The following is a 25,706-nucleotide window of genomic DNA, read 5'->3' as shown; positions in this document are numbered from 1 at the left end:
AGCATAAATAGACATTCCCAGTTCTTAGTGGGATTGAAACCTAGAAACGTGCGGGCGTGGTGGCGCGCGTCTTCAATCCCAACACTCGGGAGGCAGAGGATCGCCGTGAGTTCGAGGCCACCCCAAGACTACATAGTGAATTCCAGCTCAGCCTGGGCTAGAGTGAGATCCTATTTGGAAAAAAAAAAAAAACCCTGGCTGAATTTTTCCTTTCTGTCCTGACTCATTAGTTGGTGCTAGACACTGAGATACAAATACAAGCTATCCACACTTCCCACGGTGCATGGGTTAGTCTCCCAAAGTTAGCGGCGGATTGAGAGAAATCACCATATTTAGAAAAATAAGTGCTTTTAGTCATAGTGAGTGCAAATGCATGATGCATAATTAACCCATCTGCTAGGGAGATGAGTGTCGCTGTTCCCAGAAGAGGTCACCCTCCCTTTTGGTCTAGAAAAGTGAGTGAGGGCTTTGCCAGGTGGACGAGGCAGAAGTGTTTTCTGGGCAGGAGGGTCAGAATGAACAGTGGGGAAGGAAGTTTGCTTGCAGAGTTATAGGTAAGAGCACATCATGTGTGTGTGTCAGGGAGGCTAGATTTTTTTTTTTTTTTTTTTTTTTTTTTGCACAAGGCTTACTAGGAAGTTGGTGTTGCTCCACCAGGTTCATGTTTTGTTTTTAAGTTTCATTTATTTAATTATTTATTTGAGTGTCAGAGAAAGAGAGACAGACAGAATGGGTGCACCAGGGCCTCCAGCCACTGGAAACAAACTCCAGACACGTGCGCCCCCTTGTGCAGCTGACGTACGTGGGTCCTGGGGAAGCGAACCTAGGTCCTCTGGCTTAGCAGGCTAGAGCCTTAACTGCTAAGCCATCTCTCCAGCCCTGTTGTTGTTTTTTTGAGGTAGGTGTCCCCCATAAACTTAGGGGTTCTGAATGTTAAGTTCCCAGCTGATAGAGATTTGGGAATTAACGCCTGTTAGAGGCACTGTATTGTTGGGAACGGGCTTATGGGTATTATAGCCAGTTTCCCTTTGCCAGTGTTTGGCACATTCTCTTGTTGCTATTGTCCACCTTATGTTGGCCAGGAGTGATGTCCACTCTCTGCTCATGCTATTGGCTTTTTCCTGCCACCACGGAGCTTCCCCCTTGAGCCTGTAAGCCAAAATAAACCTCTTTTTTCCCCACAAGCTGCTCTTGGTCGGGTGATTCCTATCAGCAATGCAAACCTGACTGCAACAGTAAAAGCATGCCTTTAGTCCCAGCCCTCTGGGGGTCTAGGTAGGAGGATAGCCATGAGATCAAGGCCAGCCTGGGGCTACAGAGTGAGTTCCAAGTCAGCATCAGGGTGGGCTAGAGTAAGATCCTGCCTCCCTGTCTTGAAAAAACAAAACAAAACAACAACAAAAAAGGCATGGGCTGGAGAGATGGCTTAGTGGTTAAGGTGTTTGCCTGTAAAACCTAAGGTCCTAGGTTCAGTTCCCCAGAACCCATGTAAAACAGTTGCACATGGTGGTGCATGTGTCTGGAGTTCATTTGTAGTGGCTAGAGGCCCTGCCATGCCCATTCATTTTCCCTCTCTCTCTCCATATATAATCTTTCTCAATAAATAAAGAAATTGGGCTGGAGAGATGGCTTAGTGGTTAAGCGCTTGCCTGTGAAGCCTAAGGACCCCGGTTCAAGACTTGGTTCCCTAGGACCCACGTAAGCCAGATGCACAAGGTGGCCTATGCACCTGGAGTCCGTTTGCAGTGGCTGGAGGCCCTGGCATGCCCATTCTCGCCCTCTCTCTGCCTCTTTCTCTCTCTGTTGCACTCAAATAAATAGATAAAATAAAATAAAAAATATTTTAAAAAACACTCCATGAAAATAAGAGAAAAATTAAGAAGGAAGGAAGGAAGGAAAGAAAGAAAGAAAGAAAGAAAGAGAAAGAAAGAAAGAAGCCGGAGAGATAGGAAGTAGGAAGTCTCTAGAGTTGTGAAGAGTAACAGACCGCTCTTCTTCTGCATGTTTGGAATTGAGAGTCTCTGTTGCTGTGACAGCTGTCCTGTGAGGACCCAGAGGGTCCCCATGCTCTTCTGGGGACCACCAAGCTGGAGAAGCTATTTCACAGTGACAGGGAAAGAAAGTCAACCGGAGTCAATAGAGTAGACAGGAGGAATGGGGAGAGAACCTGTGCCCAATCCAAACCAGTGACTTACCTGCCTGTTATGGCAAAGAAAGCTCCCCAGGGGAGGTCCCAGGGAGGAATGTCTGAGAATAAAAGTCTTTAAAAAAAATAAAAAATAAAGAAAGAAAGAAATTAAAATCAAATAAGATAAAAAGACAGGGAAAAGTAATTAAGGGCACATGGGAACACAAATAAGGCCTTCACCCCAGAATCTGGCTGATCTGGCTAGCTGGGGGTCAGAAACATGAACGTAACTAACGATAAAAGTCATATACTCTGCAGAGGTAGTGTTTGTATTCCTAAAGACTTGTGAAACAAGGACTTAAAGAAAACAAACTCTGCTTACTTAGGGCCAGAATGTTAATGGCCTTGAATCTGACCATATTAGCATTTCTCTCATCTCTAAATCTAAACAGTGTACCCTCATAAAAAAAAGTACAATTTACAAAAGTAAATACTTTAAGATAAGAAAAACAAATCAACCGTATATTTTTACTTAATCTTCAAACTTGGCTTAGTCTTTAACCCTTGAAGATTACATTCTTTGAACAACATAACTTGAAAAGCTAGATTTATCTATGGCCAATGTGAAGCCATTTTAGCAGTTCTATCCCCTATCTTCTCCCTCTTTCTATCTCTCTTTCTATCTCTCTATCTATCATCTATCCTTTATCCCAACACTCAAGCTTAAGTCTGAAGCCTATGCTCTTACCTCTACTTAATAAACTTGAGCTCTCTTTCTCAAATAAATAAATAAATTTAAAATAAATGAAAAAAGGGGCTGTAGAAATGGCTTAGCAGTTAAATTGCTTGCCAGCAAAGCCAGAGGACCCAGGTTTAGATTCCCCAGGATCCACATAAGCCAGATACACAAGGGGGTACATGCATCTGGAGTTCATCATTTACAGTGGCTGGAGGCCCTGGCACACCCATTCTCTCACTCCCTTCTCTCAAATAAATAAAATATTTTAAAATAGATGGATGGCCAGGCATGGTGGCACATGCCTTTAATCCCAGCATTTGGGAGGCAGAGGTAGGAGGATCGCCATGCGTTCAAGGCCTGCCTGAGACTCCATAGTGAATTCCAGGTCAGCCTGGGCTACAGTGAGACCCTACCTGGGGGAAAAAAAAAATGCATGTGCCAAGCTACTTTGTGCATCTGGCTTGACGTGGGTACTGGCAAATCAAACCCAGACTGTCAGGCTTTGCAAACAAATGCCTTTAGCCACTGAGCCATCTCCCCAGCTCTATACACAATTTTTTTGTTTATTTGACAGGGTCTCATGCAGTGCAGGCTGACCTCGAACTCCTGGTCTGCCTGCTTTCACCTCCCAGGGCTGGAATTACAAATTGGGCAACCACATAGACAACTTTGTTGATTTTTTTTTTTCCCTCTACTTGATGACATATGAGAGAAATGCATGCATTTCTCTAGGTCATAAAAACTCATTCAAGCACTGCTCTAAGGAGCCATGTAGTGCACTTAGAGAACTTTCATTCAGAGGGAGAGAAGCAGTGGGGTGAGCCAGCATTTCCCCCATACACACGCATCATTGTCCTTGGCCGCCAATGGCACTTTCAGTTCATGAGACTCAATTCAAACTTCAGAGCGGAGACCTTCGTGCTGGAATCCCCTCCCCCGCTTCCTGCATTCCCCAGAACACTCCCAGACTTGTCTTATGCACACTAGTTCCCTTTCTGCCCCAGGGCCCCAATTATGCTCAGTGCTTCAGGTCTGAATTCTCTTACTATAGCTATGTAACCTAGGGCGTTCATTTCACTTCTGTAAATACCATGTATAAAATGGTGATTTTGTCATGAAGTTTAAGGAAGATGAGATGTTGTGCTTATAAAACAGCACAGGGAGAAATTACCCGCTTGGGTTGTCTCCAAACATAGGGAGATTTCTTTTCTCTGTCTCTTTTTTGTTCTTTTGAGGTAGGATCTCAGTCTAGCCCAGCCTGACCTGGAATTAACTATGTAGTGTCATGGTAGCCTCGAGCTCCTCCTACCTCAGCCTGGGATTAAAGGCATGCGCCACCCCACCTGGCTACTTTCTTTATTAAAATCTTGCTTAACTATCCCTTCAACAAAACAAAACAGCCAGGCACGGTGGCGGGGGCGCACGCCTTTAATCCCAGCACTTGGGAGGCAGAGGTAGGAGGATCGCTGAGTCTGAGCCACCCTGAGACTACATAGTGAGTTGCAGGTCAGCCTGGGCTAGAGTGAAACCCTACCTCGAAAAACAAACAAAACAAAACAACGTAATAAAAAATATTTAAAAAGGGATTGGAGAAATGGCTTAGTGGTTAAGGCATTGCCTGCAAAGCCTAAGGACTCAGGTTTGACTTCCCAGTACCCATGTAAAGTCAGATGATACACAGGTGGCAACATGCATCTAGAGTTCGTTTGCAGTGCTTAGAGGCCCTGGAGTGCCCGTTCTCTCTCTCTTTCCAATAAATAAATAAAATATTTAAAAAGTATATTAAAACAAAAAGAAACCCACCGCGGAGCTGGAAAGAAGGCTCAGTGGATAAGTGCTTCCCATGCAAGTCCTGACACCCTAAAGCTGGCCTCTCACTTCCACAGGCATACTGTGGTACAAGTGTCACATACACACATATACACACCTAGAAAAATCTGCATAGCATATAGTAGATGACAACATCCCAAAGCCCACCCTGAGATCACCTCCTCCAGCAAGGTTCCACCTCCCAAACTGCCCTCAGCTGTGAACCACACATTGGCCACACATGAGTTTAGGGGGACATCTGATTGGAACCACCATAGAGGTTACCAATTTCTCCTTCAAACTTCTGGTAGCCATGACAAGCTAGCTCCCAATTTTCCTAATTCTTAGATTGCCCCCCTACCCAAAATCTCACTCTAGTTCAGCCTGACCTGGAATTCACTGTAGGGTTCAGGATGGCCTCGAACTCACGGTGATCCTCCTACTTCTGCTTCCCAAGTCCTGGGATTAAAGGCATGCACCACCACTCCTGACTAAAAGATTTATTTTTATTTATTTGAGACAGAGAAAGGAAGAGAGAGAATGGACACACCAGGGCCTCCAGCCACTGCAAATGAACTCCAGACACATGTGCCACCTTGTGCATCTAGCTTATGTGGAACCTGGAGAATCGAACCCGGATCCTTAGGCTTTGCAGGCAAGCACCTTAACCACTGTGCCATCTCTCCAGCCCAGATTTTTCTTTCTGACTCTCCTTTGCTCATTGCACTCTGGCCTTTATTTCGTATTTCTCTCAACATTGACGTGTCTAGAAAAAGCAGTTCTTTGCAATGAGATCTGAGTTCTCCTTTTCTTACTTGGTCCCTATTCCTAGATAGTTAGGGCCTCTACATTCTCATCTTCAGGGCGATGACTCCTCTTGAATAATTATCCTAAATTGATGTACATGAACCTGTATGAATTCCAGGCTTGGGAACCCTTTTCTTTCTTTTTCTTAAAAATATATTTTCTTTATTTGAGAGAGAGAGAGAGAGAATTTGAGAGGCATGCCAGGGCCTTTAGCCACTGCAAACGAACTCCAGATGCATGCGCCCCCTTGTGCATCTGGCTTACGTGGGTCCTGGAGAGTCGAACCCAGGATCCATTGGCTTTGCAGGCAAATGCCTTAACCGCTAAGCCATCTCTCCGGCCCTTGGGAACCCTTTTCGTACCATAAGAATGTCAGAACTCCAAACAAATATATGCTCTTCAACACATTTATTGGCCATACTAAACAATGTGAACTGTGATATTTCTTGGAAGTATTTTCTTCAAAGGCTGGGTTGGCAGGTTTCTTCAACTCTTAGTTTAATGAAGTTTGGACAGAGCATGCCATCTTTTTCAGGTAAATCTTCCTAGAGCATACATATATTTTTTTCTTTACTCCAGAGACCTTTGAACTGCTTTGAATGTTAGGGACATCTGCCACAAAGAAAAAATTTAAAGAACTGTTCTTAGCACAATAAAATTAAACCCAACAGCTAAAATTTGCAATCATTTGCAATGATGCTTTGTACCCAACTTTGATTAATCAGCTTCAGGACCCAGGTTCGATTCCCCAGGATCCACACACGCCAGACAAAACACATGTGTCTGGAGTTCATTTGCAGTGGTTAAAGGCCTTGTTGTGCCCATTCTCTATCTGCCTTTCTCAAATAAATAAAGATTTAAAACATGAGGATACCTTGCCATCCCCTCCAACATAACACTTAGTGACAACTTATTGCCATCATATATTTATGTGAAATCTTTATCGTCTCCTGAGTCCCTAGTGCATTTTCTTCCTGGTCTTTGGTTTACCAGTTAGCACAGAGAAGGCTAACTACAAAAGTATCTTATGTTGAATATGAGCACAATTCTTATTAGCTTCCAGATGGTCCAAGAATTCCATCTGCACATCAAATACCAGAGTTTTTTCTCCTTACTCTATCAATGCTAAGCAGTATGTAAAAACTTGACAAGTCTTGATGAAAAACATCTGATTTTTCCTTGAAGCTCGTGCACTAAAAAAATGAACTTTAGTGGCTTGAGGGTGATAAAAGCCAAGTGTCAACTATTCACTTTCTATCCCTTTCTTTTGTTGAGACAAGGTCTTGGCTATGTAGCCCAAGCTGGACTCACAGACACAGCAATCCTCCTGCCTCAACCTCTCTAAGTTTTGGTATTACAAGCATGTGCCACCATGCCCATCTTTTTCAGTGGCTGCTGGAATGTTGCTGTCTGGTGCAGGGCTTGCCAGCCGTTACATCTGACTGACCTGTCTACCTCTCACAGCTTTTAAGCTATGCATGTGTGCTCTGGTTTTCTGAGACAAGGTCTCACACTAGCCCTGACTGGCCTGGTGTCTACTTCTCATCACTCTTAAGCTGTGTGTGTGTGTGTGTGTGTGTGTGTGTGTGTGTGTTGGTTTTCTGAGACAGGGTTAGCCTGGAACTTACTATGAGCCCTAGCTGGCCTCAAACTAGAGGCTGCCCTCCCGAATCCTGTGTGCTGGGATCATAGGCATGAGCTGTCACCCAGAATGACAGCTCCATTTTGTTTCTAAAAAAATTATTTTAGCTGAGCATGGTGGCACATACCTTAGCTAGAGTGAGACCCTAACTTGAAAAGCCAAATTTCATATATATATATATATATATATATGAGAGAGAGAACGGTCATGTCAGGGCCTCTAGCCACTGCAAATGAACTTCAGACGCATGTGCCATCTTGCACATCTGGCTTACATGGGTCTGTTGGCTTTGCAGGCAAGCACCTTAACCACTAAGTCATCTCTCCAATCCTTTTTTTGTTTTGTTTTTCGAGGTGGGATTTCACTGTAGCTCAGGTTGACCTGGAATAAACTCTGTAGTCTCAGGGTGACCTCAAACTCAGAGATCCTTCTACCTCTGCCTCCCAAATGCTGGGATTAAAGGCATGTGTCATCACGCCCAGCTATTCTACTTTTTAAAATAGGGTTGGGCATGATGTCACACACTTACAATTCTAGCACTGAGGTGACTAAAACAGAATGAACTTAGGATCAAGGCCAAACTGGGTGACATAGCAAGATCCTGCCTCAGAAAAAAATTAAAAATTTTAAAAAGTAGAAAAAGAAAAATCTGGCTTCATAGCACTAAAAATATTTAAGGGCTGGAAAAAGGGTACAGCAGTGCTTGCTTTCTAAGCTTGACAGCCCGAGTTCAATTCCCCAGTATCCATGTAAAGTCAGGTGCACAAAGTTATGCATGTGTCTAGAGTTCGCAGCAGCAGGACTGGCGTCCTCATTCTCTCCCCTCTCTCAAATAGACTTTTTTGTTGTGGGGGTCGCAGTCAAGTTAAGGGTCTTACTCAAGCCCAGGCTGACCTGGAATTCACTATGTAGTTTCAGGATGGCTTTTAACTCATGACAATCCTACTTCTGCTTCCAGAGTGCTGGGACTAAAGATACTTGAAATACATGTTTGTTTTTTTAACATGTTATTTAACGCAGGAATGATGGTTTCATGTCTACAATTCTAGCACTTGGGAAGCTAAGATAGAATCACCATGGATTCAAAGCCATCTTGGGTAGACTAAGCTTTAGGTCAGCCTTAGCTAGAATGAGACCCTACCTGAATAAAACAAAAATGGCAGGGCATGGTGGTTCATGCATTTAATCCCAGCACTCAGGTAGGGAGGATCATGAGTTTGATTCCAGCCTGAGACTACAGAGTGCCACCCTACCTGGGAAAAAAATGTCAGATGCACAAGGTGGCACATGCATCTTTTTTGTTTGCAGTGGCTAGATGCCCTGTTGTACCCTTTTAAAAATGCTTTTCAGTAATTATTAAAAAGTTATGAATCATATCTACTTTATTCACTTAATAACCTAACACCATCTTAAAATATATTACGTATTTCTAGTGTCAAATATATACACATGCAATGTGATATAATATATATATTTAGTGATAAAACATTCAAAGGTGATGGATAAACTTTCATGGAACGTCAAATTATAAGAAATTTGGGCTAAAGCACATTATTAAACAGCTTCACATTCCACTAAAATATAATTCTAGCACTTGAGAGATGGAGACAGGAGGATCACAAGTTCCAGGCTACCCTGGCAACAGACTATCTCAAAAAGCCAACAACAAACAACTACAGGGAAAAAAAAAAAAAGAGAAAAGCACTATTTTTAAATCACTTTATATATGTAACATACCCTACATTTTATAATGTAGTGATTGATAATGGAAATAAAAAATAGGCACCGCAAAGATTTAGACAATTAAGGGAAGCTCAGAGTGACTTTTAATATGTCAAGCAATGTTAATGAAACACAAGTCAAAGACAAGTGTAAACATGTTTTAGACCAAAATTAATGAGAAAACAAGAGACTCTTTTTTTGGCAACATCTATTAGTTGGTATTATTAGTCAGATGCCTAATCACTGATAAAACATATTTTTGGAAAACTTGTAGTACTCAGAAGTCATGCTGGCATTTCAAACAGCTATGTACAGTATTACCAACATCAGTTTATATACACAAATAGTGAAAAGAAAGTGGGCAGAACATTTAAAATAGACTAACCATACAACCAAGTACACTCAGAAAAAGACATTTTTAAAAAGTTAGGGAAAAGACATTATAGGAAAAAATTACAAAACCAGTAATTACACTACATTAATACAGGTTCAAAAGGGGGAGGTGCATTTTTTCAATGCACTAGCTTCAAAGTTCAAAGAAAAAAAGGCAAACAGCTGCTGTTCCTCAAGAGCAGCTATGTAGTTCACATAATTGTTTCAAAAGAAAGCCTATTAACAACAGTGATTGTTTAATGCTACAATTTTACAGCAAGGACAAAACTAAAATAGCAGCAAATTCACAAGGCAATACTTCCACAGAATTACCATCCCATGGTTCATGCAATGCCTACAAAGTGCTCCCAGTTGGATATACAAGTATAATTCACAATTAGGAAAAAACAGAAAAAAATGTAAGACTGACACAGGTACATCGGAGGATAAGCAGTACTGAGTCTCTTAGCATCTCCCTTTTTGAAGGGAGTTTGTAATAAAGCCCTTGAGTCCTTTCTACAGGTCACTACAATGCAACAGCAAACGGTAAGCAGCACACCACCATAGTGGTTAACCCTGCAAAGACTGGCGAACATCCAACAGTGACTGACATCCTATCGGACACAGACTGGTAAGATTAGACAAGCCTGATGATACAGCAATGGCCAAAATGCAGCTCTCAACTGTAATTCACCAACACAAGTCCTGGAAAGTATTTCAGTAAACTACCGCTACCAATAGAGAAAGTAATTGCAAAGTGGATTCTAGCAGTGATTTCAACCTAGCTTCCTCTTGTCACAGTTTCTGGAGGTGGGAAATGAGGAGTTCAGTATATAGTAAGGCTGACAGAGCGGTTCATTTTCTTTCCAATAAGTCGAGAGGCTCTATTACTCTGGGTGGAGGATCTCGTGGCCATCCGGTCAGTGAAGAGAGCTCGTTCCTCAGCTGCAGCTTTTGCTAGCTGGGCTTTCTTGAGTTCTCTACCAAAATAAAACATAAGCAAGATTCTTTTGTAACATTATAAAACACATACTATCATTACTCTAAGATGAAAGCAACAACATAACATAAAACTTGATTCTCTTCATATGAAAATGTTATTTATTTCAGAGAGAAAGAAGCAGAGAGGGAGAGGGAGAGGGAGAGGGAGAGAGAATGGGCACACCAGGACATCTCGCCATTGCAAATGAACTCCAGATGCATGCAATACCCTTGTGCATCTGGCTTACGTGGGTCCTGGAGTATCGAACCACGATCCTTTGGCTTTGCAGGCAAACACCTTAACCGCTAAGCCATCTCTCCATCACCTTATGAAATTTATTTTTTATTTTTTTAAATTATTTATTTGAGAGAGACAGACACAGAGAGAAAGACAGATAGAGGGAGAGAGAATGGGCGCGCCAGGGCTTCCAGCCTCTGCAAACGAACTCCAGACGCGTGTGCCCCCTTGTGCATCTGGTTAATGTGGGACCTGGGGAACCGAGCCTCGAACCGGGGTCCTTAGGCTTCACAGGCAAGCGCTTAAGTGCTAAGCCATCTCTCCAGCCCATGAAATTTATTTTTATTTTTAAATTTTTTTTTTGGTTTTTCGAGGTAGGGTCTCACTCTAGTTCAGGCTGACCTGGAATTCACTATGTCGTCTCAGGGTGGCCTCAAACTCACAGCAATCCTCCTAAGTGCTGGGATTAAAGGCATGTGCCACCACACCTAGCTGAAAATGCTTTTAATTATGCTTTTGTTTTATTTTATTGGGTTTTTGAAGTAGGGTTTTACTCTAGCCCAGGCCAATGTAGAATTCACTATGTAGTCTCAGGCTGGCCTCAAACTCACAGCAATCTTATCTCTGCCTCCCGAGTGCTGGGATTAAAGGCATGTGCCACCATGCCCAACCATGCTTTTTTATTTACTTTTGTTTGAGACAGGATCTCATGTAGAAGAGGTTGGCCTCAAACTTGCTATGTAGCCAAGTGTGATCTTGAACTTTTGATCCTCCTGCCTCTTCCTCCTAAGTGCTTGAATTACAGGTCTTAATGCATACTAGGGACTGAAATCAGGGCTTTATACCAGGCAAGCACTATACTAATTGAGCAACACCCCTTATCAGTACTTCTATTTTTATTTATTTGTCAGAAAGAGACAGGCAGAGAGAGGAATGGGCACACCAGGCCCTCTAGTCACTGCAAATGAACATCAGGTGCATGTGCATCTGGTTTTATGTGGGTACCGAGGAATCAAACCTGGGTCCTTTGGTTTTGCCTAAGATTAAAGGGCATGTAAGGTCAGACAGGCATTAGTCAGGCAAGGTGGTACACACCTTTAATCCCAGTACTCAGGAAGCTGAAGTTAAGAGGATGTCTGAGTTCTAGGTCAGCCTGGGCTAAATGAAAGCCTTAGCAGTTAATGTGCTTGGCTGCAGAAGCCAAAGAACCCAGATTCAATTCCCTAGTACCCACATAAAGCCCAATGCACAGGGTGGCACATGCGTCTAGAGTTCCTTTGCAGTGCTCATTCTCTCTCAAGCTAGAGAAGGTGGCTGAGCTGTTAAGGTGCTTGCCTGCGAAGCCAAAGGACCCAGGTTCGATTCAAATGCACAAAGTGGTGCATGAATCTTCTAGATTTTGTTTACAATGGCTAAAGTCTCTATGTGCCCATTTTTTCTGTCTCTCCCTCCTTTTCTATATCTCAAATCAATAAAATAAAAATAATACAATTTAAAAAAGTAAAAGACAATTAGGGTCTGGAGAAATGAGATGGCTCAGCTGCTATAGGTGCTGACAGCCAGTTTGATTCACTAACACCCATGAAAAACCAGATGCACAAGGGGGCACACATCTGGAGTTTGTTTGTAATGGCAAAAGGCCATGGTGAGCCCATTCGCTCTGCTTGCAAATAACATTAAAAAAAAAAATTAAGGGCTGGAGGGATGGCTCAGCGGTTAAGGCATTTGCCTACAAAAACCAAAGGACCCATGTTAGATTCCTCAGGACCCACATTAGTCAGATATACAAGGGAGCGCATGCGTCTGGAGTTTATTTGTAGTGGCAGGAGGCCCTGGCACGCCCGTTCATTCTCTCTCCCTCTTTCTCTGTCAAATAAATAAATTAGGGCTGGAGAGATGGCTTAGCGGTTAAGCACTTGCCTGTGAAGCCTAAGGACCCCGGTTCGAGGCTCGGTTCCCCAGGTCCCACGTTAGCCAGATGCACAAGGGGGCGCACGCGTCTGGAGTTTGTTTGCAGAGGCTGGAGGCCCTGGAACGCCCATTCTCTCTCCCTCCCTCTATCTGTCTTTCTCTCTGTGTCTGTCGCTCTCAAATAAATAAATAAAAAATTTAAAAAAAAATAAATAAATTAAAAGGAGGAGGGGTGAGGAATATAGCTCAGTGGTAAAGTACTTAACCCTGGGATTGATCCCCAGCACTGGGGGGAAAGAGAGGGAACATGGCTGCTTTAGAGCTAGGAATACAGCTCAGTTGGTAGTGCTGGTCTAGCATACAGGAAGCCCTGGGCTTGATCCCCACCACAGCCTCAACTGCTGTGGCAGGGTATGCCTGTAATCTCAGCATGTGGAAAGGGGACAAGAGGATCAGAACCTCAAGGTCATTCTCGGCTACATAGTGAGTTCTAGGCCAGGTCATGTCAGGCTACATGAGACCCTGTCTCAAAAAACAAGCAGGTTTTGGGAGATGGCTCTATAGCTAAAGGCACTTGAGTTAAATTCCCTAGTACACACATAAAGCCAGATGCACAAAGTGATGTATGCGTCTGGAGTTTATAAGTAGGAGGCCCTGGTGTGCTCATTCTCTGTCTCACACAAAAAAGCTCCCAAAATGCTGTCTAAATTTGGGAGTCAGTGAGAATGAGAAATAAAAACAAGAATTCTTACTTCTGCAAAAGTGAGTTTTTGAACTTCTCGGCATTTAATTCTATCCGCAGCTGTTCTGCACTCTTTCGGGATGCAGAGAGCAATACTGAGTGCTTTACCAGTGCCATCGACGACGGCCTTCTCTCTGGATCCGGATGAATCATCACCTAGGAGAGACGTAAGACTCCAGTAAGGACACACGGCAAAATGCTGAAGCGTCAATAAAGTGCTCCGCACACCAAATGCTCACTTTCAGCAACTCTGTGAATTCCTGGGAAAGCACTTGTGGAATCCGAGGTACTCTGCCCTGCCGGATCTCGTGCCACTGGTCTCCATTTCTAGGAAGAGGCTCAGCCCCAGCAGCACACACCACTGTGAGGGCAAGTGCAAAAATGTCTGCTTTGGGCAGATGGGTGTAATTCTGTAATTGAAGAGATGAAATATTAAAAGGTAATAAGGAAATGGACCATAAAATTACACATCAATGATGACTTAAGAAGATACACTACAACATTAATGCCACACTTAAAGATGGATTCAAAGAACAAGCTACTAAATTAAGGGAGACTTTGTTGTTTTTGTTGTTTTGAGGTAGGCCCTCAATCTAGCCCAGGCTGACCTCAAACTCACAGCCATCCTCCTACCTCAGTTGGGATTAAAGGGGTAATATATATGTATAAAATCTTTGTTTTTTCAAGGTAGGGTCTCATTCTAGCTCAAGCTGACCTGGAATTCACTATGTAGTCTCAGGTTGGCCTCGAACTTATGGCAATCCTCCTATCTCTGCCTCCTAAGCTTTTCATGGTGTTTTGGTTGCTTGGTTGTGTGATGATCCATTATTAAGGTTTCTTACAGGATCCTAAGAAAGGAATTACTTACAGGAGCTTGAGCTCTCCCAGTGGCTACACAAGTAAGGAACCCGTTTCTCCCTCTCCAGTGACCATTAACTGCTTATACTCAGTAATAGAAGTTTAAATTATTTCTACTCCACTACTTTAAAAATTTCAGTATGTCTTAATTCCTATTGTTTATCAATTGCTTAAGGGCCTCATGAGCCCCACCCCCCAGTAATATGTGATATATATATATATATATATATATATATATATATATATATATATATATAATATATATGTTATGATATATATATACACATACCTACATATATATGTGTATGTGTGTGCGTGTGTGTGTGTATATATATAATATATATATATATATATATATATTATATATATATAATATATATATGTATTTTTTTTATTATTTTATTTTTTGCTTTTTGAGGCAGGGTCTCACTCTAGCCCAGGCTGACATGGTATTTACTACATAGTCTCAGAGTGCCCTCCAACTCAGTGTCCTTCCTACCTCTGCTTCCCAATTACCACCCACATCTGGCACCCTAGTAATATATTTTAATTTCCAAAAAGGCCATGTCATTGTAGTCTCACTAGTGGTGTACAGGAACATGTCCTTCAACAGCATTTCCTTTCACTGAGATTTCACTGAGATTTGCTAGATTCAACAATATTACAGAGTGATATAAGTTTAAACTATTTCTATTTCACTACTTTAAAAATTTCAATATGTCTTAATTCCTATTACTTATCAACTGATTAAGTATATGAAGCAAATATATTATCAAAGGAAGAGAAATTACCTCTTGTAAAACTTCATTTGCTAGAAAACGACTATCACCTTCTTCAACTTGAGGGCTAGAGATTCTTGTTACATGACCAAGATCACCTACAAGTATTAGAAGAAGTAGTCAAGAGTTAAAATCAGAACCAGTGCAGTCCAGTGGGCAGACTGCGTGCCCAGCACACACAGTACCCTGAGTGATCCCTAGCTCCACATACACTGGACGTGCCAAATCCTAGCACGTGGAGGTAGAGGCAGAAAGATCAGAAGTTCAATGTTATCCTCAGCTATATAGCAAGGCCAGCCTGAGTTACAAGAAACCTTGTCTATAGTGTAAGTTTCTGCCTTCAAACCCAGAGGGCTAAGAAGATGGCTCAGTGGTTAAAGGCACTTGCCTGCAAAGCCTGCCAGCCCAGACTCAATTCCTCAGTATCCACATAAATCCAGATACAAAGTGGCACATGCATCTAGAGTTTGTTTGCAGTGCCAGGAAGCCCTGGGTATGCCCATATTCTCTTTCTCAAAAAATAAATAAAACACTTTTTTAAACCCTAAAGATCAGGAGCTGGAGAGATTGGATATAAAGCCTAATGACCCAGGATCGATTCCCCGGTATCCATGTAAGTCAGATGCACAAGGTGGAACATGCATTTGGAATTCGTTTGCAGTGGCTAGAGGCCCTGACAGGCCATTCTCTCTGCCTTTTTTTTCTCTATCTCGTAAATTAATTAATTAACTAAAAATAAATCCAAAGAGCAAAACATGAAGAGCCAGGCTGGAAGCCTAACGACCCAGGTTCAATTACCAAGTACCCACATGAGCCAGATGCACAATATGGAGGATGTGTCTAGAGGCCCTGCTATGTCCATTCTCTCTCTCTCATTAAATAAATAAAATATTTGCTAAAAATAATGAAGAAGCCGGGCATGATGGCGCACGCCTTTAATCTCAGCACTTGGGAAGGCAGAGGTAGGAGGATCGCTGTGAGTTCGAGGCCACCCTGAGACTCAGTGAATTCCAGTCAGCCAGGGCTAGAGCAAGACCCTACCTCAAAAAAAAAAAGAAACTTTCTCTTAATTTTTAGGTTATTTAATTATGATTCTTACCTATTTTAAACATAACTTTTCTGGATATCCAATCATCTTCATCTCCTTCTTCAGAGGCAGCATTCGGGATTGAGGTTCGAGATATGAAAATATTACCTATCAAACAGTAAAAGGACTGTTACAAACGAAGGCAAATATCAAAATCATTCATAATAACAATCTTAGGGGCAAAGGACCAGAGTGTATTTCTTGCGAATATATTTTTTAGCTTAGCAATGACCTCTGAACAACTTTTTTTTTTTGGTTTTTCGAGGTAGGGTCTCACTCTAGCCCAGGCTGACCTGGAATTAAGTATGTAGTCTCAGGGTGGCCTCGAACTCACGGCGATCCTCCTACCTCTGCCTCCCGAGTGCTGGGATTAAAGGCGTGCACCACCACGCCCACCTCAATTTTTTTTTTTAAGGCAGGGTCTCACTCTAGCTCAGGCAGATCTGGAATTCATTCTGTAGTCTCAGGGTGGCCTTAAACTCACAACAATCCTCTTACCTCTGCCTCCCAAGTGCTAGGATTAAAGGTGTGTACCACAATGCCTGGCCATTTTTAAGTAATAGCTTAGACACTGATGACTTGAATATTAATCTGTAGCATGTCTATTTGCCTCATTCTCAAGTAAATAAATAATATATATATATATTATATACATACATATATATAAATATATATAATTTGTTGTTTCTTTTTAGCACTCGGAAGGCAGAGGTAGGAAGATTGCAGAGAATTCAAGGCCACCGTGAGACTATTTAGTGAATTCCAGGTAAGCCTGAGCTAGAATGAGACCCTACCTCAAAAAAAGCTTGGCTTGGCATGAGCTGGGCGTGACCTGGAATTCACTATGTAGTCTCAGGGTGGCCTCGAACTGATGGTGATCCTCGTACCTCTACCTCCCGTGTGCTGGGATTAAAGGCATGCACCACCATGCCCGGGTGAAAGACTTTAATTTTAAAGGTAACAATGAAAAAAATATATTAAGATGCTTTCATATTATTCCCAAAGAACACAAGGAGAGGATCTGTAATACTTACTAGGTTTTATATCCATGTGAACCAATGACATTGAATGAATATATCTCAAGCCGCGACCAACTTGCAAAAGAAGATCCTTCAGTTCTACTTCTTTAAAATAACTCATGATTCTATAGTTTTCATTTATAGCATCTGCTAAACTTCCACCTAATAAAAACAGCAAAAATTAGCATTTTCTTCCTGAATTAATCTTATTATTCCTTCCCTATTTGATTGATTACAGTTTCAACCAAGAAAGTGAATTTTTTTTTTTTTTTTTTTTTTTTTTGGCTTTTCGAAGTAGGGTTTCACTCTAGGCCAGGCTGACCTGGAATTCACTATGTTGTCTTTGGGTGGCCTCAAACTCACAGTGAGCCTCAGACATCTGCTTCCCAAGTGCTGGGATTAAAGGCTTTTACCACCATGCCCAGCTCCAAAGTGACATTTTATAGGAACTCTTCCTTCAACTTGTTTGTGACATCCATTTACTTTTTCACTATCTTGTTTTATTTACTTAATATTTGGTTTTTTAAGACAGGGTTTCATTTAGTTCGACTGGCCTGAAACTCAGCTATGTAGCTGAAAATGACCTTCAACTTATGATACGCCTGCCTCCACCTTCTGATTGTGTGACTAGGCTTATGCAGCTACGCCACAGCCGGTTTTAGGCAGGGCTAGGGATAGAACCTAGACGTTCATGTAGATTAGGAAAACACTTTAACCAACTGAGCTACAGCTTCAATCCTATTTATTCTCTTTAATATGGAAAGAAAACAGGTTAAAAGCCAGTCCTGGTGGTGTATGTAATCCTAGCTACTTGGGAAGCTATAGCAGGAGGACCCTAAGTTGAAAGCCAGCCTGGGCAACTTGGTGACACTCTTCTTTCAAAATAAAAACTATCACATCTATCTATGGTAAATAAGTAAATAAATATTTTAAAACATTAAAAAAAACCTGGGTTCAACCTTACAATCTGGAAAAAAAAACCATACACACATATACATATATAGTTTCTTTCAAACTATTAAATCTCAACAACTTTGTACATTCAGTTTCTCAGAATAAATTAATACGATTAGTTTCTTTAGTTTCATACCTATTCTCTTCAATAAGTTTTAACACAAATGGCAACACATGTTCATTTTTGTAAGGACCGGCCTATACCAACATGCAAATTTCTTTCTCTCTCTCTCTTTTTTTTTTTTTTTTTTTTTCCAAGGTAGGGTCTTACTCTGGTCCAGGATGACCTGGAATTAACTATGTACTCTCAGGGTGGCCTCAAACTCTCGGTGATCCTCCTACCTCTGCCTCGCCAGTGCTGGCATTAAGTGCACCACCACGCCTGGCAATTTCTTTCTCTTTTTGAGCCAAGGTCTCACTTTGTATGTAGTCCAAGCTGTCCTCAACTCAAACTCATGGTGATCCTCCCATTTCAGCCTCCTGGGTACTGTGCTACAGGTGTGAACCCCCATAACCTGTTCTCATTCCCTTACTCCCCACCCCCGGTCGTTTTTGAGACAAGGTCTCTTGTAGAACAGGCTGGCCTAAAATCTGCTGTGTAGTTAAGAATAATCTTGAATCTCTGATCCTTCTGCCTTTACCTTGCAGAGTGCTGGGATTACAGGCATGTACTGTCATGCCTGGCTTAATGTGGTGCTGGGGATCAAACATAGGGCTTTGTGCACGCTAGGCAAGCACTAACAAATGAGCTGCAGCCTAAGCCACACGAATGTCTTTTTCCACCCAAGGCAGCGTACCACTTTAACGGAGGGTGACATGGAATTCAATAAGTAGTCTTGGGCTGGCCTGTGACTACAGGAATCCTCCTACCTTGGCCTTCCGAGTGCTGGGACTAAAGGTGTGCACTACACCTGGCATGAACTTCTTTCTTATTTCTCCAGAGTTCTGTATAATTGTATAATCATGTATTAACCAACCCCTTAATTGATAGACATTTTAAAATTATTTCTAACCCTCTATTTTTATATTATGGTCTAATGAATAATCTTTAATCATCCATCAGTCACTTCACAACTATTTAGTAATTACTCAAGAACTAAAATTGCTATCTAAAGGGTATGTGCATCTTTGTTATGGTTTAAATGGGTCCTTCAAGGCTGGTGAGATAGCTCAGTAGGAGGTATTTGCCTACCATTCAAGGTTCTCCAGTATCACAAGGGGAAAGAAAAAGATTATTATCATGAGAATAATTTGTTTTTTACAAGGGTTTATAAAGTTCAGCTGGGCATGGTGGAGCATGCCTTTAATCCTAGCACTCAGGAGACAGAGGTAGGAGGATCGCCATGAGTTTGAGACTGCCCTGAGAATAGAGTGAGTACCAGGTCAGCCTAAGTGAAAGCAAGACCCTACCTTGAAAATCCTTTTATTATAGTATTATGTGGATGGAACTACCCTAGAAGTTGACATGCTCTGGGGATGCCCCAGCCTTCAGAACTGAGACCCAAATAAAGTTTTGTTCATTATAAATTGCCCAACTCGAGTATTGTTTTATAACTGCAGAAAACCTTCCTTACATGCCCACACACTATGTTAGGTGCTAGGGATGCCAGAACATAAATTCATGTTACAACTCTGCATCCTTGAGTTTATGAGATGAGAGAGGGAGCTGGGCATGAGGGTACTAAGTTTCACCTCCAGCACTCTCAAAAAGAAAAAAATGACAAAAATTTTAAAATAACAAACATTCATTTTTACAAACTCCCAAATTTAGGAATGAATCATTCCATTACTCACCATTACAGTATTCATTCTGTATAAGCATATGATCATCTTCTGCCCAGGCAGAGAAATATCGGACCACATGAGAATGCTGTCCAAGCACTGCGTGGGCATATACTTCTCTCAAGGCATTCTGCCTAAAAGAGGTTTGAGATGAACAGAATGGTAAATCGTTTTTTATTTAAGACTACACCAAGTCAACTGATCTGAAATATCATAAAACAAACTTGACTTCTGAAATTATCATCATGCCAAAAAGAATTATGAAGCCAGGCAGAGTAATATACCCTTATAATCATAACATACAGGAAGGTAAAGCAAGAGGATTTTGAGTATAAGCCAAGCATGGCCTTAGTGAGGCACTATTCCCCCCCACACACACACACCAAAAAAAAGGTAACCCTGGTGGCTCACACCAGTAAGGACAGGAAAGACTCAGGAGGCGAAAGCTGAATACTATTGTGAGTTCAAGGCCAGCCCGGGCTACAGAGTTAAGTGCCAGTCAGAAAAATAGTCTTCTGCATGATTTCCCACAGGCTTCTACTAAAAAAAGTTTTCAGACTCTGGAGAGATGGCTCAGTGATTAAAGGTGCTTGCTTATAAAGCCCAATGGCTAAGGTTTGGTTCCCCAGTACCCATGTAAAGCCAGATGCACAATGTGGGGCAGATACCTGGTATACCCATCTCTCTCCCTCTAATAAAAAAATTTAAAAAAAAAAAAAAAAAAAAGAACCCATGCTGGACATGGGGGTGCACACCTTTAATCCCAGCACTCGGGTGGCAGAAATAGGAGTATGGCTATTAAATTCAAGGTCACCCTGAGAATACATAGTGAATTACAGGTCAGCCTGAGCTAGAGTGAGATCCTGCCTTGAAACACAAAAAACAAAATAACAATAAAATGAAGCCAGAAGCCGGGCATGGTGGTGCAGTCCTTTAATAACAGCACTCAGGAGGCAGAGCTAGACTGTTGTGAGTTCAAGGCCACCCTGAAACTAATAGTGAATTCCAAGTCAACCTGGACTAGAGTGAGATCCTACTTCAAAGAAAAGAATAATAACAATAATGTTTGATCATCTAAAATCTAAATGTTTGTAATAACATTAAAAAAAAAAAAAGCAAAAGACAGCACGCGGGAGGCAGAGGTAGGAGGATCGCTGTGAGTTCGAGACCACCGTGAGACTACCGTGTGAATTCCAGGTCAGCCTGGGCTAAAGTGAGACCCTATCTCAAAAAAAAAAAAAAAAAAAAAAAAAAAGTTTATACATACTCGTCAACAGAGCCAGCCAAAGGCTTTTTCGATCGCTTAATGGCATAAATGCATCCATCCAGCCTCTTCACACACTTAAACACAGAACCAAATTCTCCAGAGCCAATTTTCTCCAGCTCGTGAAACTCTGTTGTATATCGTGACTTCATATTGCTTTCAGTAATCGTAATTCTCTGCAATAAAAAGGGTAACCACATATAATAAAGATGTATTTTTTTTTGAGGCAGGGTCTCACTCTAACCCCGGGTTGACCTGAAACGCACTCTGTAGTTCCAATGACGAACCTCTGCCTCCCAAGCACTGGGATGCACAGAGGAGAGAGAGAGATACAGAGAATGGGTGCGCCAGGGCCTCTAGCCACTGCAAACAAACTCCAGAAGCATGCGCCACTTTGTGCATTTGGCTTACATGGATATTGGGGAATCAAACCTGAGTCTTTAAGCTTCACAGGCATATGCCTTAACCACTAAGCCATCCCTCCAGTCCAAAAATGTTATGAAACTACGCATGAAAATTTTAACTCACTCTATCTGCCTTATGTTTTATTGCTTATTTAATATGCATATTCCCTACCATATTAGAATGTGAAAAACCAGATTTCAGAAACAATAAGAAGCTATTTACTTTAGCAGGTCTTGTTTCATCTTCAAACTCATAATCACTGGCTTCCATGTCTTCACAGGAACTGAAAAAAATAGTACATATTTTTTCATCAATATATCTAACATATTTTAACTTCAGCTCCAAAACTAACAAGTGTGCAATGAAAGAATTTTAAGGAATAGAGAAAATTTAAAAAGCATTAGTCAAAAAATTAGCCCTGTTGATGACAAAATTCAGGGTCACCCCTACAACAGACCAAAATTAAAGCTTTTCCAAGTCCACTCTCTGCCTGTTTGACATCAGATTTCTGGCAAAGAATCTAGGCTTTTTATTCCTTCCTTTTCCACACCACTCCTTTCCTACAGCTGATAACTTTTCATCTATCTCCTGAGAGCTAAGTGCTAGTAAAAGAAAAACTTTCAGACCACCAACACCCATGCCACCGAGTAGAAACTAAACTTTTGGAACCAATCTTGGGTAAACAGGGAAACCCAACTATTAAAATAGTAACTTACTCATTCCAATATGCTCTCTTTCTCCGACGACACTGTCCTGAGGAGTGAAGTAACACAGAATCTGGAGTGAAAGGGTTAATATTCACGTGAGGAGTTTGCCTTGTGTCAAGCTCTCTTTTTCCTGATTTTTCTGTGTCCATGAATAGAGAACAACCCCGGAGTTTAACAGAACTGGAATCAATTCCGCCAGCTTTGGACAGCAAACTCTGGGAAGGGGAAAATAAAACTTTTAGGATCCTATAAGTCCTATAGACAGCATTCTCAACATAACCTTCAACAGTCCTTTAAAAAAAATTATGAGTGCATGCATGTGCGTGAGTGCATGTGTGTGTGTAAGAATGTGAATGGGCATACTGGGGCCTCCTGCAGCTGTAAATGAACTTCAGACACATGTACCACTTTGTGCATCTACCTTCTGTGGGTACTAGGGAACCTAGGTTTTCAAGAAAGCGCCTTTAACTGCTGAGCCGTCTCTCTGCCCACAAGAGGCCTTTTAAGTAGCTGAATGCGTAGGACAAGCAATGCAAGGCTGGGAATAAAGCTCAGTAATAGAAAAACCATGAGCCTTCCTTATATTCCAAGCAAAATAAACAGTGGCCATTAGGAGTCTGAATACTACCTACCTATCTGAAAAACAGAACTAATTAAAGCTGGTCTCTAACCCTCAAAGGAGCGTGCATACTGACTAAGTTTATGTCAGTAAAGATTAACAGACTCTTTCAACCATCTAAAAATAGAAAACAGCCGGTCCCATAAAGTTGCCCTCCCCCGTTCAACCAGGGCTTGAGAAGGCCAGCTCCAGGGCTCCTCCCCTCGCTTCTAGGGAAATCATGTCCAGGGCAAGTTGGCTAATTACACAACCAAGCTCAAAAAGGAGCACAATATTCCCAAGGTTTATGACTAAGGGTATACTGAGATATGTACATACAAACTCACTTTAAAAGGTACCGTTCACTGACACATGTGATGCCAGTCTTCATTTGGGGCAAACGCTGACAGGGATTTCTCAAGTTTCACCGGTGAGCAGGTGCTTGAAGGCACACTGCTTCGGGACACTGTCTTGCACATCCTTCTGGACACGCGGACAGTCCCACCAAACCACCCCCAGGCCAGAACACAAACCTTTCCTCAAATACCATGTCCCGAAGGACGCTCAAAAGCTACCTGGAGTGAGTTCTGAATCTTTAAAGACTGTCAAGGCAGAGAAGGCCAGCATTCACTCCCAAGCGGAAAGCGCAGAATCCCTCAAACTTTTCACCCCGACAACGCAATATGACACGAAACACCAGCGCAGGTACTCTTTTTTTTTTTTTCCCTCCCCCTTTTCTTTTTAAGTAAAAACCCAACTCCCATCTGCCCGCACCGCCACAATTAACAGGGCCCGATCGCTGGGTTGTATTATTATTATTATTTTTAATAAAGGCACCATATGGCTCGGGAGCGTCAGGTGGCCGGGCCCGGCGCCCCTGCGACAGGTTCGCGCCCCGCCCCGCCACCGGGGAGCTGGGGTGGCGGGCGCCACCTGGACCGGCCCCTTTGGAAGATGATACAAGTTCCCGACGAGGCCCATTGTTCAGTTACATAATCTTAACCGACAACTTCTGGGTTGGGCTAAAAAAGAAAAAAAAGGAAAGAAAGAGGGTGGGGGGGGTCTTGCCAACTTTTGGTGGCGACGCACAGGGGAGCGAGCGGGGTGCGGCCGGGCGGTTATGTAACCGAACCCCGGCGCCGCAGGTGGCTGTCTGCATTAAAGGCCCGAGGGGCGCGGGGCCCGCCCTGCCCCCTCCCCCGGCGCCCCCCGCTCACCTTGGGCGTGTGCGGCGTGTCGAAGAGCCGCAGCTTGCGGAAAGTCTTGTGCGGCGGCGTGCCCGGGTAGTCGGGTCGCGGCGAGCTGGGCTCCTCGACGGCGGCCCGGCGCGTCCCGCAGCTGGACGGCGACGCGTCCCCCGGAGCGTCGTCACAGCACAGCGGCGAGAACGGGCTGCCCAGAAAGTAAGCGGCCGTCGGCGACTTGACCGGTGACGAGGAACCGAAGCCTTCCTCTTCCCACGAGTCACCCTCGGCCCCGCCGCCGGCCGCCGGATCCGAACCCGCGCAGTCTTCCTGAAGCAACATGTCCTCCTCCTCCAAGAGCTCCCCGGGACTTGCAACCAGCCCAGCCGGCGAGCGGCGACGGCGCTCCGACTCGGGTTCCGCGGGGCTCTGAGCCGGAGGCAGCGGCGAGTCGGGCTCCTGGAAGGCCGAGTCCTCTCCCGTGCTGTGACCGCTGCCCTCCTCCTCCTCCTCTTCCTCCTCCTCCTCCTCCTCCTCGCAGTCGCTGCACGGCGAGAAGATGAGCTTCTGCCGCAGGCTGCAGGCGGCCGCGGCGCGGCGGGTCGGCGGCTGCTGCCGACTCAGGAAGCTCATCGCTGACTCGGGGTCCGGGCAGAGGACGGGAGCGCACAGGTCCGCGGGGTCCAGGTCGCCGCCGGCCCCGCCGGACGAGGAGGAAAGGGGGGGGGGCGGGTCCGCCACGTGCCACGGGGCGCGCCGGGGAACGGCGGTGGCGGGGCCTGCGCGGCGGACACGGCGACGGCGGCTGCCCGGGCGCTCGGAGCTCCACACGCAGCGGCGGCGGCGGCGGCGAGGTGGACGGTCCACTACAAGCTGGGCAGCCCAGGCGCGAGGCAAAGGGTTCTCCGCAGGTCCGGCCGCAAGTTCGGGTTCCGCGGCTTCCCGCGACCGTTAACCACGTGAGGGCCCAGCCCACCAATCCCCGCCCAGCTCCGGGTTTGAAAAAAATAGGGAGGGCGCGACGTAGCCCGCGGAGGAGGAGCCTGACACGCGATTTTGGCGCGAACTCTCTGGCTCCGCCCCCTACGGTCGGCGCGCTGGCCGGCCCTGGGCGGGTCGCTGTGCCGCTGGCCAATCAGCGAGCCCCGGAGGGTGAAGAAGCCCCGCCCCTCGCTCCGTGCCCCGCCCGAGCCTCCGACCTGGCCTGCTCGCGGGAGATGTGCGGAACGAGCTCGTCTAGGGGCACTGGACCCACGGACAGCTCGGACCCGGCCCTGGCGCCGCAGCGGTCCTGGGTCATCCGGGTATCGAGGGGTTCCCGGGACTGTCCGGAAGCCCCGCCCCCCGCGTTTCTTGGGGGCTCGACCCCCGGGGACGTTCTGGGCGTGGCTGAGTTGCGGTCACGTTCCCCGCTCGAGGTCGGAGCCGGAAATGGTGACTTCAGCTCGGGGATCTCCCGGCACCCGGTGAGCTGGGGTGCACAGGCCCCTCGCCGAGATCTGATAGTGCCGCGACCGAGCGACGTGAGCTCCCCGGGTCGCGATCTTAGCCGCAGTGCTGACGTCCAGGCCTGTCCCCGAGGAGACCTCACCCGGGACCTGCGCGTCTCTCTGCAGCCCAGCCAGGCTTGTCCGCAGTAAACAGCGCAAAACAGATGGCCATCACGCAGCCGTAGTGTTTGTAGCTGTTCGCCAGCACGTTAGCACGTGTTGGCCCATCTTACAGAAGCGGTGCGCTGTAGCACACACCCGTAACCCCATCACTGGGGAGGCTGAGGCACGATCCCCAATTTCAAGGCCATTCTTAGCAAGATCCTGTCTCAAAGAAACAAAAATCCAGCCAAAAATAGTTCACTTATTACCCTGTCAAATTGTAATTTAATCTTTTATTACACATACAAGTTCCTTCCAATGTTTTTTTTTCTTATAAATAACCCCGCGATTATTTCCTTCTCCATGTTATTTTTATACTTTTTTGT

General features: G+C 44.1%; 1 protein-coding gene across 1 annotated transcript; it reads right to left on the bottom strand.

The window, feature by feature from the left end:
- Nucleotides 1-8,919: 8,919 nt before the first annotated feature.
- Nucleotides 8,920-24,408, bottom strand: Wee1 (WEE1 G2 checkpoint kinase). The gene is made up of 11 exons (XM_045146379.1): nt 23,762-24,408; nt 21,956-22,161; nt 21,462-21,522; nt 20,838-21,010; nt 19,583-19,704; nt 16,850-16,996; nt 15,828-15,923; nt 14,741-14,826; nt 13,331-13,501; nt 13,102-13,247; nt 8,920-10,199 (listed from the first exon to the last, which is right to left on the bottom strand). The coding sequence occupies exons 1-11, from the start codon at nt 24,359-24,361 to the stop codon at nt 10,046-10,048; spliced, it is 1,962 nt and encodes a 653-aa protein (XP_045002314.1). The 5' UTR covers nt 24,362-24,408; the 3' UTR covers nt 8,920-10,045.
- Between the last annotated feature and the right edge of the window lie 1,298 nt (nt 24,409-25,706).

This window comes from Jaculus jaculus, chromosome 3 (assembly GCF_020740685.1).
Source record: "Jaculus jaculus isolate mJacJac1 chromosome 3, mJacJac1.mat.Y.cur, whole genome shotgun sequence".
Taxonomy (NCBI): domain Eukaryota; kingdom Metazoa; phylum Chordata; class Mammalia; order Rodentia; family Dipodidae; genus Jaculus; species Jaculus jaculus.
This window is presented reverse-complemented; position numbering and strand designations above follow the sequence as displayed.